This window comes from Pararge aegeria, chromosome 24 (assembly GCF_905163445.1).
Source record: "Pararge aegeria chromosome 24, ilParAegt1.1, whole genome shotgun sequence".
NCBI classification, from domain to species: domain Eukaryota; kingdom Metazoa; phylum Arthropoda; class Insecta; order Lepidoptera; family Nymphalidae; genus Pararge; species Pararge aegeria.
Window position 1 is genome coordinate 11,758,228 of NC_053203.1, and position 17,501 is coordinate 11,775,728.

Consider the following 17,501-nt stretch of genomic DNA (forward strand, 5'->3'; position numbering starts at 1 on the left):
CTAAAAGCAGGGGAAACTGTATGGTTTAATTTATAATTTCTTCAATTCTTATACCCAACACCAAACAGATCTTCATGTTGACTTTACAATAAATAATTGTTAAGTACATTGTAAAGACAACATCTCCTGAAAATGCTCCGGTGTCGGAGCGAATCGTGCGTAGAGGGTACATTGCCGACGATCTGTTTAGTGTGGAGTATAAGGCTTGAAGATATTATAAAATACACCATACAGATTTTCCTGCTTTTCGCGTAGTGTAGCAAATTGAGCTTAATTTTCATAATATATCATGGAATTCCGCAAAATAACGCCTGCCTCTGACGGTGTGAGGGTATGCCTCGTCGGACACCGCTCGCGGACGATTGCGCAAGTGTTCCCGTGACCCAGTCTAGAATTTTCGAAAATTTCGAATAACGATTCTTAGTTATCAACACAAACTTATTCATCATCGAGAAATAACAGAACATACTAACATGTTTTATTTGAAAAACGTAATTTCAAGGTTAACCAAATTAAGGACTAGACTGTTAAAATTGCGTGCTCAGGGTAGGCAATGAGCAGAAGTGAGTGCATACAAATTAATAAACCTCCTCCTATAAGAGTTATATGAAAAAAAATGGGTAGGCAGTGCTTTTAGGCACACATGAAGTGCACTCCATTTAAGCAGTAACGCAGGGTGATCAAAATGTTTCTTATCGTGTTAAAGACGAGTCAATAATATAATTACTGCACGGCTGTCAACACAATAAACAATTTTCAACTTAGCTAAGCAACAGGCGTGTAACACGAAACATAACTCATACATATAGCAGTAATATGTCGTACAAACTCAATGCTTTTCACACTTGTATTACGCAAACAAGGTTATACATGACAAGTGTAGGTAGAACAGATTTGTTTCAGACTGTTGAGAATCTAAATAAAGTGGTAGTTAGGATGTTTAATTATTTTGTATCGGTGTCTATGTCAAAATAGAACATAATAGCCGTTTTTTTTTAATTTTAATAACAGATAAAGTTATGCCTATAATGCTACACTTATCATGGAATTCCGCAAAGTAACGCCACTATAGAAAAGATAGACAGACCTTTTGCCAGACCAAAACACGGATTCCGTTTTTCTTTTATCGAGCGGTTTAGAAATCGCACGTCTTTTTTTTCTTTTTCCGAATGACAGTAGCTCATTCCCACCTTAAGAGTTGCAACAGCGTCACCGGTGACGTCACGGGATGAGCGCGAACGTAGACCCGAGGGTGCCTCCGGGCCGGCTCGCGTCAACGATTCGGACTTGGGCGTGATTTTGGGTTAAATCCGAACGCTGCGTGACAATGGTAAGGAGTCCGTGTGGAGTTGCTCCGTGTGGAGTTGCTGGTCTCCCATCGGACGCGTCCCCAGGTTGTGGATAGGGGAACACTTCCTAGATATGGGTGGTACCGGGGAAATTAAATACCCGGCGCGAACAAAAACTGGTAGGCATGGGCGTGCCTAAAGTCCTGTAAGACGCGGCCTAGGGGACTTCACCCCGACAGAAAAAGCAAGCTGTAGCTCAGCCAAAAATGCAAGCGAATGGTAAAAACATTGTACCCCAGGAGGGTACCGCAGCCGGAATACCCTGCGGAGAACCCCTCACTGAACTACGTTCAGTCAGCCCCACCGTATCTGGGGGGGGCAGCTATCGCTGTACACAAGGAGATGACAGTTTTGACATGGACAATGACAGTATACAAGAGGTAGAAAACCCATTTTTAAGGAGGGATTCTATTAAACGAACACCACCGGCACTAGAAAATCTGCAAAGACCTCATGAAAGTGAGATACATCAGCCTTCTCACACCGAAAGACCAGAAAACGAGATCAAGAGTAGAGAGGAGACCTCGCCATCGGATGATCGCCCAAAAAAAAGGAAAAAACTATCGAGCCCTTTCGCATTACAATTAGGAGAAATCAAACCATCGATAGAACTCGCTAAGCTTAAATTAAGGTCTGATGAGCTATATAATTTTACAAGAAGCAACAAGAACGTACATAAAGAAGTTAAAAAGTTTGCGATGGAGATAACAAGTTTGGTGAAACAAGCAATTACAAGACATAAACATGACACATACAAAATCCAAGAACTGCAGAAGGAACTACAAGAGTACAGGGAGACTCAAGAATCCAGATACTCCAAATTAGAAAACGAACTACAAGAGCTTAGGTTACTAAACGAAAAAAGGTTTGAAGGCTTAGAGAAAGACAGAAGAGAGTACTGTTATAAATGTTCTTTAGGAAATATATACAACTCACAGAACCTAGAAATCAATAACTACGAAGAATTTAGTAAAGTTGTAGGCCAAATTTGGGCGGAAGATAGCTTCAAAAATATTCGAATTGACCATGGGGACCCGTTCAAAATCACAGCTGAGAATGTAGTATATTTTTGCGATGAAACGATGGAAAGGCAAACAAGGATGGGTAAAAGGATCTTAAGTAGACACCCAGAACTCATGGAGGGAAATAAGCTTGACTGCAATGGAGGCCGCTATACCTCTCTTAGACAACAAACTACTTATAAAACTATGGAAGGTGACCAAATGAAGGAAAAGAACATCATTGCTTTCTTTTATGATCCTACAAAGCAAGATGGTAGAACTCAATGCGATGTGTTCCACATGTGCCAGAAGCTAAGAGATATGAGTGAACACTATAAGATGCGGGAGTTAGTTGTAGTTGCTCCACAAGCAGTAAAAGTCGAAAATATGAAAAAAATACTAGGGGCTATTTTCCATAATACGGAGCTTAAGATTATACTAAGAACAAATAAAAAACTAAATGACAAAAAAAGAAAGATAGCCGATAATATTATCATAGTAGAGGGTGGTTTAGCTACCTATGCAGATACAGTCAAAAAACTAAAGGAAGGTCTAAAAGGCAGTGGTGCTCTAGAATATATAAAAGGAGTAAGTAAGACAAATTCAGGGAAAGTCTTAGTGAGAGTCTCGGAAAATGCGGACAAGGATAAAGTAATAAATGGACTAATGGAGAATTGCAATATAGTAGGACATAATAAACTGAAAAGAAAGTTCTTACATATTAAAGATATAGATGCCACTGCAGGTGAAGATGACATAAGGGAAGCAATAATAAATACCAACCAAATTCACTACCAAGAACAGCTAGAAGTTAAAGCACTGCGACCTATGAAAAATGGAAACCAAATAGCGACAATTTGGATAGAACAATCGGATTGTACCAAAATCTTGGACAAGGGCAAACTAAGAGTTGGACTCAATATATGTCAGATACATGAAAGAATAGAAATATTGAAATGTTACCGGTGTTGGGGCTACGGCCATAGAGCTGCGCATTGCGACGGAGTGGACAGGAGCCAAAAATGTCGTAAATGCACTGGTGATGACCACAAAGCAAAAGATTGCAGCAAAGAACTGTTCTGTCCACATTGTGAAAAACAAGGACACGCAGCTGGAAGTAGTAGATGTATGGCTTTCCAAAGAGCTCTCGGCATTATGAGAAGAGCTAAAAACCGAAAAATAAGATCAGAACGTTCACAGTCCTACAAATAAATGCAAACAGGAGCGTAACTGCACATGATATGGCTAACCTAGTTGCAGCCAAGATGCAATGTGACTTTGTTGCTATTAGTGAACCAAATATAAAAACATGCAAGATCAAAGGAACAAAGTGCTATAGCGATGCGAACGGAGACACAATGATCCTAAATTTTAGTAAGAAATACAAAGTCAGAACCTATCGCTCTGCAGACTGTTTTGTCTGCATAGAGACAGCCGATATTACACTTTATAGCATCTATATAAGCCCTAACAAGTGCACGCTAGATGATTTTAAGAATAATCTGAGCATAATACAGCAAGATCTTACTGAGTCGCAAGCGCGGAATAAGAAAATCATAATTACAGGAGACCTAAATGCAAAACACCCATGCTGGGGGGGGATGCAAACGAATAAAAAGGGAGAGGAACTTTTAGAATGGATCCACAGGCTAGACCTTGTTATTCTTAATGATGGCATATTTCCCACTTGTGTTCGACAGAACGGACAGTCGTTTATTGATGTAACGATTATCAGTGGAAGTCCCAACTTAGATAAAGTGACTTGGTCTGTTTTAGAAGACGAATCAATGAGCGATCATAAATATATTTTGACGAAACTAAATATGAAAGGTGGAGCAAATAAAACAAAGTATATACGAGGAAAGACAAATCTGGATAAATTTAACTCGGTCTTGAGAAAAGATATAGCTAGCACAGCAGTTGACAAGGAACATTGTGAAAGAGCTATTGCTAAAGCATACGAAAGAAGTACACCCTTCGTGAAATGCGACGACGACTACAAACTACCATACTGGTGGAACGAAACCGTACAAACCAAAATTAAGGAGACGAGACAAAAAAGGAGAAAATTTCAGAAATGCAAACAACAAAACAAAAGAGAAAACCTAAAAGAAGTGTATAAAGTCTCAAAAAAAGAGCTAAAGACGATGATAGCAGCAGCAAAGGCCAAAGCATGGGAGGACCTCTGTAAGAATCTCGAATTTGATATATATGGCGATGCGTATAAGATCGTTAAAAGCCAAATGCAAATTTCTAGCCCTAAAACGTGGTTATCCTAAGGGTGCTCCCTCACCGGGAGCATTCGCGTGTTATGTAACGTTACAGATTTGAGCATTACATCAGTGAAGGAGGAGAACCGAGCATTACAATGCGCACCTTGTAATGATACAAAACGGGCATACATCAGTGAAGGAGGAGAACCGAGCATTACAATGCGCACCTTGTATTGATACAATGTGTAATATCTTGATACAACTTGTAACATCAATGCGCTTCACAGCTTCAGCGGGCGGGCGGGGGGCTTCACTGCCCCTAGCCCCCCGCCCGCCCGCTCAGTAGCCTACGTGACAGTGAAGTGAACGCACGTTGTCATAAAGTGTTTCTGACGCTTCGGAGATTTTTTTGGCGTCACGGACAGTTGTAAATTTAAGTAATGGCTTGGGACAAAGAGAAGACTCTATTATTCATAGAAAAATATAGGGAAATCAGGGAATTATGGGACCCTAAGCATCCTCAACACTTTAATAAAATAATAAAACAAGACGGTTGGGTGAAATTATCGGATCAATTTGGAATAACCGTAGAAGAATGTCAAAAGAAAATCACAAGCCTGTTAGCATCTCTTAGAAGAGAAAAGAGCAAAATGAAAAAAAGTGCTTCAGGAACCGGAAAAGGTGGGTAACATATTTTATTTATGTACCTACATCTACTTTAGTCATGACAATAACTGTGACAAGCAAGGGGTGAGTGTGAGTGGCGGAGAGGTCACATTCCACACGACTCGTGTGTACCTAGGGCATGTTTTGTTTGTTGATGATACCTTCACTATAGGCCATTTGTTTAGAAAAAATGTAAACTTGATTAGAAATGATCTTGATCAATGTTGATTACACTTCAAAACTGGGCATCCGCATACCTAAACAAGTGGACTATAGGTGCCTTCACCATTTATTTATTTATTTATTTATTTATTAATTTATTCAATTCAGTACATATTACATAATCTATATTTCAGGTGCAGAAGAAGTATATACTAGTACCTGGTTCGCATATGCAGCTTTATCATTTATACTGGACAGATATGAACCACGGAAGACAACAGATTCAGTTAGTATATTATGTATATTACATTTAATATCTGTTTACACAGGTTTTAAATATTTTTTAACCTATCAAGGCTAAATAAAGCAGGACATTAATAAACATTAAGCATATTCGTTTTGCCATGGTACTGCTCCTTCTTGCGAACAATAATTACTAATTTCTTCACGTATCTCTTGAGGAACTATTTGTGCTGCTTCTTGTTGTTCATCCAAATCCATTAAACCAGCATTTTCTTCGGTATCAGCCCTCCAAGATCCTGGTGTGATTACTCCTAAATTGTCCCTGTCAAAAGATCCCGGAGGTGTGTACAAATCCCTACTTCGCCGATTTCTTCGTAAGAAGTTATGTAGGTGTGCTATGGCATTAACTACTAAAGTAGCATTTTCTGGTTGCAATAACATGGGTTTCCGCAACACTCGGAAAACTGCTGACATAATGCCAAACACATTTTCGACTACTCTCCGTGCTCTACAAAGTCTGTAATTATAAATTCTCTCCTTTGTTCCTTTACGATGATGTCCTGAATACACTTTCATTATATTTTCTGATAATGCGAAAGCTTCATCCCCAATAAAATAATAAGGAATTTGTTTGTTCCGCATCGGCAATGCTCTTGGCTGTGGTAGATTCAAAGATTTATTCTGCATTTTAGTATACAAATTACAATTATTAAATACTCCTCCATCAGAGATTCTCCCTTGACAGCCACAGTTTATATATATTATATTGTAATTTGAATCCACAGCCGCAAATAGAACTATACTAAAAAAACCTTTAAAATTATAGTAATCGCTTCCACTTCTGTATGGGGCTTGCAGGACTACATGTTTGCCATCTATAGCGCCGACACAATGAGGGAAATTCCACTGGTTATTGAAGTTTTCAGCCAAATTTAGCCAACCATCTGGTATGCTAGGTAACTGAAAAAAAAAACCTTGTTTTAGATTCCTTGTGAACCTGGGACACAAGACTTGCAGGAGACTCGCAACAAGCCACCTGAAAATCCTGATGCACCACAACGGAAAAAAGCGAAGGTGGATGGAAGTGATGAAATAATGCACTCGACTTTCCAAATTTTGCAAGACTTTACTTCTGCTAAATCGGATGAATGCACTACTTTTGGGAAATTTATTACTGAAAAACTCAAGACGTACTCTCAAAATACTAGGGCCTGTGTACAGCACCACATTTCCAATATCTTGTTTAGTGCCGATCGCGGTGAATATGAGTACATGTACCAGCAACATGGATATTGGACTCCTGATTCTCAACTTTCGCGTAATGAATCAAACCATGCTGGACCATCAGGCCTCCAAAGTACACCCTCACCAGCAGCAGTTCCATCCACTGCAGACGCCCAACTTTCTTCGCCTGAAGCCAGTATTAATAGCCAAGAAAGTGAGGGGTTTATGCGTGAATTTGGAGATCTGATTGATTAATAAACTAGATTAATAAACTCACCAGTATATTTTCTTTTAAACATCCAATTATAGCTTCACTCACTTCTTTGATAATACAACTTATAATCTGATTGGACATTCTAAAAGTAACCTGCAAGCTTGAATAAGAATCACCAGATGCGTAAAATCGTAACGTAACAGCTAATCTTTCTTGCACTGTTATTGCTTGTCTATAATTAGTATCTTCTTTTTTAACATATGGTCCAATGAGATTTATTAAGTGTTCAAAATCCGAAGAAGAGATTCTTAAAAACATTTTAAGTTTACTTATGGGTCGGTTGATTCTTTCTAAAATATCCAAACCGCCTGTATTTTGCCGGTTTTGATATAATTCATGACACCAATATCGTTTCTTCTGTGTTTTTTTTTTACGTAAATAACAATGTCGAATTAATATTGCCGCACTCAGCACAACGACCGCTTCGTCTGACATCTTGCTATGAAATGCTGAAAATGCTCAAAGTCGAATCAATATTACATTACACGCAAATACTCGTCAGTCAGGGAGGTAGAATTGTAATGTAATGCTCAAAGACGAATCTATAATGTTACAGTACACGTGAATGCTCCCGGTGAGGGAGCGTCAGGGAGGTAGAATTGTAATGTAATGCTCAAAGACGAATCTATAATGTTACAGTACACGTGAATGCTCCCGGTGAGGGAGCACCCTTAGATCAAAAGAGAGAAATTTTCGAAAGTCTGTTCATTACTTTGGCTCACACGCGTGAACTAACGAGAGAAGAGATGAGTGACGTGGCCTTTGAAACTGTTGCTTTCACGCTGGATGAAACAAAAGACTGTAGCAAAAGAATCAAGATAAAAAAGGCACCAGGCCCAGATGCAATTCCACCTGAAGTTATTAAATCTGCTATTTGCAATAACACGGGATATTTTACACGTCTTTTTAACAGTTTGCTAAAACAAGGAACTTTTCCTGATAGCTGGAAAGTTGGAAAGCTTGTACTGATTGATAAGCCTAAAAAATCATTCAGCGATCGAACAAAGTACAGACCTATATGCCTCCTAAATGTTATTGCAAAGACATATGAAAGACTTATAAACATTCGACTAACTCAGGAGATTGAAAAAAGTGGAGGGCTCCACAAAAACCAGTATGGTTTCAGACCTGGAAGAACCACTGTTGACGCGATAGAAGAAGTGATCCAAGCAGCAAAAGAAGCGAAACTCAATAACCAATGGAATTCCCTTATACTGGTTGATGTCCGAAATGCTTTCAATACAGCAAGGTGGGATACGATTATCAACAAGCTGAAATCTCGGAATATCAATAAACACTTGATGAACGTAATAGTGGACTATTTTACAAACCGTTTCATACAATTGGAAAAAAAAGTTACGGCAAAGATAACCGGGGGAGTACCACAGGGATCAGTACTTGGCCCTACGTTGTGGAATATACTCTACGATGACGTGATGGATATCGAAGCCCCTGAAGGAGTCAAGCTTATCTGCTACGCGGATGATCTAGCGATTTCAGTAACTGCGAAGGAGGCGCATGATATGGTGGTTAAAGCCAATGAGACGCTGCATGCCATAGACCTGTGGATGCACCAAAATAATTTAGACGTCGCGCCGGAGAAAACTGAAGCAGTTGTCTTTAACAGGAAAAAGAATGTTCACAGGATATACTTTGATTTTGGGGGAAAGACAGTGATACCATCATCTAGTGTAACATACTTAGGAGTAAAACTGGACTCGGGATTAAATTTCGGGCTGCACATAAAGTCGGTTTGTGAGAAAGCTTCTAGGACCTCGAGAGCTCTCTGTAAGTTACTCCTGAACACAAAGGGACCCAGCGACAACAAAAGGAGGACGTTAGCCATGGCCACCCAGTCAATAATCCTGTACGCTGCACCAGTTTGGGAGCCAGCGATGACCTTCGCTTTACACAGAAGGCGGGTTCTCAAGGCACAGCGCGTGTTAGCACTCCGAGTATGCTCTGCCTACAAAACCATATCGACGGATGCAGCGCTGGTGTTAGCTAACCTAACGCCTATCCATCTACTTGCTGCTGAGAGGACAGAAGCAAGAAAATCGAAAAACTCCGATCTCGCTATTTCAGCTCAGCAGGTAACACTCGCGAGATGGCAAAATGAATGGGATACGTCTACCAAAGGCAGATGGACACACCGACTCATTCCTAATATTGAACGATGGACGAGTAGAAAGCATGGCCGATTATCTTACCGACTGACGCAGTGCCTTACGGGCGATGGCGTGTTTATGGACTACCTTAGAGGCATTGGGAAAAGAGAATCAGGGAGATGCATGTACTGCAACGAAACGGATGATGCAATGCACACAATTTTTAATTGCGTCAATTGGGACAAGGAAAGACGAGAAATTAGTGAGGAAATCGGAGAATTTAACGCTGAAAGTTTGGTGCATAAAATGTTGAAGACGGAAAAAAACTGGGTGACTGTCGCAAAGTATTTAGAGACTATTATACAGGAAAAGGAGAAAGAAGAAAAGAGAAGAAAAACAAGTCCATGAAACATTTTCAAAATCGTTGTCGTGTTTTAGGCCGAAAGGTGGGTACACGGTCAACGAGGTGACAGGGGGGGTTTTAGCCGGTACAAGTCCGGCAGTACCTAGCGCTGCGGGTGTCCATGAGGATTTCCCCTCCTGTGTAGGAAGAGAGAAAAAAAAAAAAAAAAAAAAAAAAAAAAAAAATGGTAAGGATTCGCGTTCCGGTGACGTCAGAAATCGGGGCCGGCGAAGACGCTTTGCAGGCGTTGCGTGTTAAATACCTACCTAATTAGGGCACATAGTCGGTAAAATTGCAAGTGCGTGGTTCTTATTGTTATTGCAAATGCTACAGAATTAGCGAGTTAGCTCTTAATCTTCAACAACCAAACTGACAATCATTCCTAACAATCAGCACAAAACATTTTACGTAAGTGTTGCTAATCGGCGATACCGGTAGTGCGTACTTCGGCGCAATACACAACGTTGCGCATTTACAGCTAAAACATGCTGATCCAAATCTTTAGACCGTAACTCCTATATTATCACACACGTGTAAAATGTAGTTAGTTACTAGATATCGATTGTTTTACAGTTATAATTGAATAAAGAATAAATATACTACGAGAATACATACACCGCCACCTAGCCCCAAAGTAAGCGAAGCTTGTGTTATGTGTACTAAGATAGCTGATAATTATTTTTATGAATATAATACACATAAATACTTATAATATACAGACTCAGAAAGCAGGGTCGCTGCCCACTCCGCCAATCGGTCGTCAAAAGATAGAACAATGATTGTTTGTAGGTACATGATATTGGAAAAAGCGCAACTGCTGAGTTTCTTGCCGGCTTCTTCTCGGTAGAATCTGTCTTCCGAACCGGTGGAAGAGTCACTACAAACAGACATACTTGACGTTTCAAAAGTGCTTAAATTAGGCCTGTTTGAAATAAATTAATTTTGTTTTTTTTTTACTGCTCCACGCCGGAAATTAGGACGAGATGTGACGCGAAAAGATTCTACTACAACTAGCCGATACTACGCATGTGAGCATCATAAGCATATTCATATTAAAAGATTTTATTAAACCTATAATATAAGTACCTAGGATCCTGCCTTATAGAAACGTTGATAGCCTAGATACGCCGAACGGTGGTAGAGTCAATACAAACAAACAGAAACCTACTACTACCTACCTACTTGAAATAAATGAATTTTGATTTATTTTTTAGGCTGGGACATCGGTCTCCTTTTCGGGACAGAGTGCGATCTCCGGCACGATACTCCGCACTTCAAACTTTCCGGAGTTATGTGCGTTTTTAATTAAGCAATTAAAAAAGGACCTGTCGAATCTACTGAGAAGCCGACAAGTATTTCAGCAATATTAATCTTAACATAATTCTAAAATTACATAGAAATGATTTAATTCCTTTATGGGAAACCCCATGTGATTCACATAGAGAATGATGAGGGTAGAATGATTTAATAATTTTATGGGGTACACTACTACTAGCCATTAAATATGGTAGGGTTGCCAACGCGGACAGAATTTTATCTTTGTGCTGCATGGAATGATAATAGCTTGTCTGGAATGTTTTTTCTACTTTACAGTATACAAAAATATGTCAGTACTAGGTCAAATACGAATTCCTTGAAGAAAAATTTAAATTTTATTAGGTCTGTCCATGTTCAATTAGGAATTAGAATTTAGCTACCTTGATACTTTCAAACACAAAATCCGAATGATTATCCTGCAAGGTTACTTAACTACTGCAGTAAAAAGTACCTAACGGTTAGAATATCCCAATATAAGTGAGATTCTTTGGATAAAGAAGGAAGGAGCTCGACATCAAACAGCAGTTATTAAATGGTTTACAAGCAGTGCAATAGTAATATAAGTAAGCGTATACTTAGCACATTTAAATCGCATTTTTCAATGCCACTGTGACAACCCTAGCGTAATAGGTCACCCTTTCCATCAAACAAAAAAATTACAAGTAGTATTTTACATAAAACGTGTTCTAGTAATAAACTATAAAAGCCTGCTTTTTTTGAGATTTTTATGAAAAATAAGCTGTTGATTTTAATTACACTTCGTTTTGGAGGATAAAAAGTTTCCCTGGTATGTGGACTCTATCTCCTTGCCAAAATTTCATCGACATCTATATATATTTAAACTTAAAAAGGTAATAGATTATGATAGTACATTTCGTATTTATAATATACTACGCCTTTTACCGCGGTTTAGTTCACGTTAACGCGCGCGTTCAATCGCGCTTTTTTTCAGGCTACTTTACAAATACCATTATTTCAGACTACAAACTTATTATTAGTGGAATAAAATAAACACTCGCTGACAATTTAGCTTCTTAATTAATCAATTACTGTATATAAACATGCAAAAAAAAACGAAAGCAAATTAATGATAGTTAATGGTATGGATAATAGAGTATTTTAGAGGCATGGCACAAGCAAAGCCGCAGCTACAAACTATTCTTCCTTTTAATTGGTATGATGGGTGAAAATGCCTATGGTGAAATCACGTTTGTCCGGGAGGTATACAACGGATTCCCCGGGCATCTAACAAAGCAAACAAGAGGTACATGCCGTGGTGGTTTTTAGTTTGGGTATACCCCTGTAGAGGAGCCCGTCCCACGTAACCTCCGTCCTGCCCAAGGGTCGGAGCTAGCAAGCAATAAGGCTTTTCCACCACGCCAAAAAAAAAAAAGGTGAAATCAAACCTTTTGATGGTTTGCGAAAGAATGAACTACAAATCTGATGAAAATTTAATTAGATCATACAGGAAAGAGTGGTCGCCGTATGGCTAAAAGAATTATCATTCAAAACATAGATAGGAAATTCTATCCCAGATACACGATATTATGCACCAATGAGTTAAACTATCAAGTAGTCGCGAAAACCGTTATGTATTCATATTTCGCAACCCGACACTTCGCGCCCTAGTAGATATAGGTAAGTCAATTTTCATTAAAACGCCTATAAGAATAAATCTAGACAAACTATCATGGTTCTGTAAACGGCATATACTTTCTGAATATTTCTTCTTAATGTGAAAAAAAAGAAGATAAGCTAGATATCTACAATTACCTGCATAAAAGCGAAAATAATGCGTCAAATATTAGGATTCTTTAAGAAGCTGAGAAAACTGTTCCTATTTTCATTGGAACTGAATAGAAATGCATAAAGCATTCTTTATGCCCCTCTATTTATTGATGGAACAAAAAAAGGAATGCGTCTACATGAGAAGTTATAGTTCTTTGGTATCTTATACATAATACATAGCATTTTTCTCTCTATATTCTCATACCAAAACTGTTTCTAACAACACACTTCATTGTTTTTGGACATATTTAGATTTTTTGATAAATATCCAATGAATAGTGGTAATTTTACAAGTTTCGGAGGTGGGCTTGATCACTGTTATGCAGTTTTATACTTTTACAATAATTGTTGTTTCATTCATTAGCAGTTAAGTTATGCTAATGATCACAGAATAAATAAATTAGAAAAAAAACTCATAAAATTATAGCTTCCAAACTTTGCTTTTTCATTCAATATGAAAAAGATTCAATGGTAGCAATAGTAGAAAGTATTCTGTTGCCCATGCTGTTTTTCAGCCCATGCTCTGATTTCCTTAGCCACCTCTTACAAAACCCATGGTAAGGAGGGGTGGTGATAACTGTATTCTGATTTACCGTCACCATATAGCAAACAGCTTACTTGTTCAGACTAGATTAATTTGCAAAGAATTATGGTATAATTATTTTGGTAATATAGTTCTGTTTATCAGTCTAAAATAGGGATCTATCTTTTTCTACATTGACTTTGAACATTATGAAATATTATCAAGTTACTTCTTCTGCCGGACAGTTTACTACCATATAAGTATCGCTATTATTATCACAGACCTATATCTAAAACCACTTTAGCGACTGCTGCCTTGTAGTTTCAATGTCTAAATCCTAATATGGTAAACAAATAACAAGATTTTTTTATACAATGAGATAAATATAACTGATGTGAACTATAATTAAAAAACAAAACTGTAATTAAAACAAATTACTACATAGCAACCTACACATGAGGTGATAGTTTTCAATGGCTTTTTGATACTCATTCTTTTGAAGTTAAATTAGACTTAAAAATAAGGATACCCTAGCATCAATTGCCAAGAAGCTGTAACATTACATTGAGCGTTAGGGATACCTATATAATGAAATTGTGAGTCCCACCCCTCACATAAATCCCATCTTTGCATATATGCAAAGGTCAATATATTTTTCAACAGGGCAATTTATATAATAGTATTTGTAATAACTCTTAAATTTGAACTAAACATATGTTTTAAGGTTTTTTTGAAAATACAGGAGAATTTGTTTTTTTCCCGGAATAAATGTACATCACTCCATGATACTTTCCTTTCTATGCAAAATTTCGCCAAGATTGATTGAGTGTCAAATAAGAATTTTTAGTTTTTGAGAAATGTTATCAGTTGTTTCAAATTTCAGCACTATATTGTCAAAGCTATGACCCTTCCAACCTTCTTTTTGCATTGATTGCAAATTTTCATTAAAACTCTTCAAATGTTGGCTTAGACTAAATACATCATAAATTTAGCTATTGGCCGAATACTGTTAATAATATTGATGTTTGTGTGGGGAGCCATTGAATCACAATTAGATAATCCAAATTTTGCAATACTGGTTGTATTAAAGCATATTTTTGCTTGTTAATTGGGTTTGTTATCTGGTGCTTATCAACTGTAAGCTGTTATACAATTGAGATTGAAACTTTTGTGTTTATAATTTGCACAACATGTTTAATTAATTTGTTTTTTATAGTTAATGATGTTAGACACACTACAACCTTATCTAATGTTTAGAGAAGTCTAAGTTAAGTATTTATGCTAACCTAGAAGTGTTTGCAAGAAATGGCGGCTTGTTGAAACCCTAACCATTTTGTATGCTGCATTGTCCAGAACTTTGAAACCGCATGGCAGTATATTTATACTAGCCGGATAGTAGGTAGCAGTGAAAGCTTTAAATACAACCAGACCTGTCATAATCACTTCACAATCAAACCCATAGGTACCTTTTACACTCAACACTTACCTAAAATCCAGAAAAATAACTGACATAAGAAATGTTACAAGAGGTTTTTTTCCAAGAACTAAAAATAATTTAGTTGTAGCTTGTTTATACTAGGCCTATTGGATCCTGCTGTACAGAGTGTGAAGGATATGTGAAAATGCATTTAACAGAATCAGAGAGATTTGAGGCACAAATTCAATAAATCAAATATATATGTTGAGATATGCTGTTCGTGGCTATCGAACCAACAGCTGGAAAATGTTTGTGTGATGAACACAGAAGTTTTTCAGTGTCTGGGTGTTTATCTGTATTATAGAATTATTTAGTATATCATTCATATATTATTCATCAGTTTTCTTAGTACCCATAACACATCAACGCATACTTTGGGGTTAGATGGCTATGAGTGAATTGTCATAATATATTTATTTAATATTTTAGCTTTCTACAATCCAACCCCAAACTGCAATAAAGTTTTCTCTTCACATATTACTTGTAAGAAGATTCTAATAAGCAAATTTATACATTCTCTTTTAAATTATTCATAAGTAATTGTGATGGAAATGATGAATGTGCTAGTCATCTCCAATGCTGCAGTTATGAGAGTTTAAGCAGTAGTATACTTGCAGAATAAGTTTCAATTTTTTTTCTACACATTAATACTAAGTACTATGTGAGTCCATGTTGGCCTGGCCACAGTAAGAACTGTATTGGTACTTATGGTATAACTCCCAACTTCAGGCAGGCCAAGATATTTTTATATTTGCAGAATATGCGTCATTTTTTTTTTCTTATATTATGCTTAGTGTGAGTGTGAGTATTGGTACATATGGTATGACTAACAATGTCAGGCAAGCCATGATATTGAGATTTGAACTTGCTTTGCCCTATATTATACTTAAAGAAGGAATAAGCAAAGCAGCAAGCAGGCTGTAGGCAAGTGACTTAGAAGACAGGTGTTAAATTGGCTGCACACAAAACTAAGAGCTAAAAAAGCATTAAAAAGAACAACACCACACATGGTTCAACCTCAAATTTTGCAGTAGGTATACCATGTGGGAAAAGATAGGAATGTTTCAAGACTTATCAATTTCTTTAGTAGATTTGAGTAAAATGAAATTAGGATGACACAAGAGCTGATCTTTTTGAACCTAATAGCAAAACCTACAATATCAAGAGGTCATTTTGCCAGTATACTGTATGGTATGGTTATAGGTGAAAATTTGCATTAAAATTTCAGTACATAGTTTATGCTATTGTAATAGTGCATCCCACATTCAATAAAATAACTCAACCAATATCCTACTTTTATAGATCTATAAATGTTTGAACAAATACATATGATAAGCAGATTAAGTATCAATCATTGTACAACATGACAAACATATTGTAAAAGGTGTTTTAGTGTCAGCTTAGTTGCAGGTCATATCTTTTCACACACGTAAAAGCGAAATATTCACCTGAAATATTCACAAGATAATAGTATAAATGTACATGAAAGGTAAATTTGCAAGCAGATTTCTGTATTAGAATGAAGATTTCGCTGAAAAAACCCCAATTGTAACCAAATAACGCCCAAAACATGGGGGAAAATTACAAATTGATAAGGCAAACGTACAAATCGATGTCTCACCAACGTATGGGCTGTGGCTATACGCTTTTCCGAACGTGAAACCCGAATTTCAACGAATCACCGCCTTACTTTGTCAAATTCAGGATATCCTTCGGTAAAATAGGCCCCTTACCGATACTACTGCTATATCGTAACTACTGAATTGATTAGTTCATCCTAGAAACAATAAATCAAGACATAGGGTGTAGTGTACCTACCACAGAGTCGACCGGCGACCATTTCGAACCAATTCCATATTCTATAGTGACACACCCTAACGAAATAAGTTTCGCACAATCACAACTATATTAGAATGGAGAATTAAATGATTTAATACGACAATGAAAAAGAATAAGGACTTTACCCCACAGCCAGCCAATCTCTTCGGTAGGCTATCCAGTGTCTGGTGTTCAGGTTCTTCCTAAATCACCGTTAACACTGGATCCTATCCTTTTGATTCATTTTGAATAATTCTGTTAACACTACACTGAACTAGATTTAATCACAAGTTTTTTATCACGGGCTCTTTCACCTTTTAGTTTTTCATACACCCTCGAGCTCAATCCTTTTCACGGCCATTTGCAAATTGCGTCAAAGTGCCTTGTACGTTATTGGTAGATTCTGCGCTGCTGTGGACAGATTCGATTGCGCACTCTGGAGGAGAAATAAAGAACTACATCTTCTGTTAAGCAAAAGTACACTTTAATAAAATAGAATTAGGAAGACATGTAGCATGTGAGCTGCACATACGTCGTTTCGCATAAAATGAAATAGGGTGCGGTAAGGCTGGATTGTGACCCCCGTACCGTGACGTCAAACTGGGCGTGAAAAGCCTATGGCGGCAAGTTTAAATATATTACTATTTTCCAAATAAATAAAAAAGGGAAGCACATTTTTACTCAATTTAAGTATTCTGAGTACATTGTCTTTACTCAAGATAATTGAAAGAATATGGTACCGAATATTTTCGATTTTTAAAGAAGCTTTGGAAATAAGTAATAACTATATTATGAAGCAGTATGGTTATTACCAAACAATATATATCTTATAATATTATTAAATTAATTAGATTATTTTACAACAAAATTTCTATAAAGGTACTCGTCGATTAAACCGCACCCGCTACGTACGCGGCACGGAGGCACACGGCGAA

The 17,501-nt window shown here is 37.4% G+C and overlaps 2 protein-coding genes across 3 annotated transcripts in view; one reads left to right on the plus strand and one right to left on the minus strand.

Moving 5' to 3' along the window:
• Window positions 1-16,959, minus strand: part of LOC120634469 (guanine nucleotide-binding protein G(I)/G(S)/G(T) subunit beta-1) — a 37,714-nt gene extending 20,755 nt beyond the window's left edge. Inside the window, exon 1 of one of the 2 annotated variants that reach the window (XM_039905080.1) lies at window positions 16,713-16,959. The gene's annotated coding sequence lies outside the window, so the exon portion shown is untranslated. The remainder of the gene's footprint in view (window positions 1-16,712) is intronic. The other variant, XM_039905081.1, reaches the window with a different exon arrangement.
• Window positions 4,643-7,279, plus strand: LOC120634471. Its single transcript, XM_039905083.1, has 3 exons — window positions 4,643-5,244; window positions 5,586-5,677; window positions 6,619-7,279. Exons 1-3 carry the CDS (start codon window positions 5,004-5,006, stop codon window positions 7,111-7,113), a joined length of 828 nt encoding a protein of 275 aa, XP_039761017.1. The 5' UTR covers window positions 4,643-5,003; the 3' UTR covers window positions 7,114-7,279.
• Window positions 16,960-17,501: the final 542 nt, after the last annotated feature.

Excerpts from the sequence above, each read along its gene's own strand:
- LOC120634471 (XM_039905083.1), top strand. The coding sequence starts at position 5,004 with ATGGCTTGGGACAAAGAGAAGACTCTATTATTCATAGAAAAATATAGG. Across the intron at positions 5,245-5,585 it reads TGCTTCAGGAACCGGAAAAG|GTGCAGAAGAAGTATATACT; the intron begins GTGGGTAACATA and ends TCTATATTTCAG. Across the intron at positions 5,678-6,618 it reads CACGGAAGACAACAGATTCA|ATTCCTTGTGAACCTGGGAC; the intron begins GTTAGTATATTA and ends ACCTTGTTTTAG.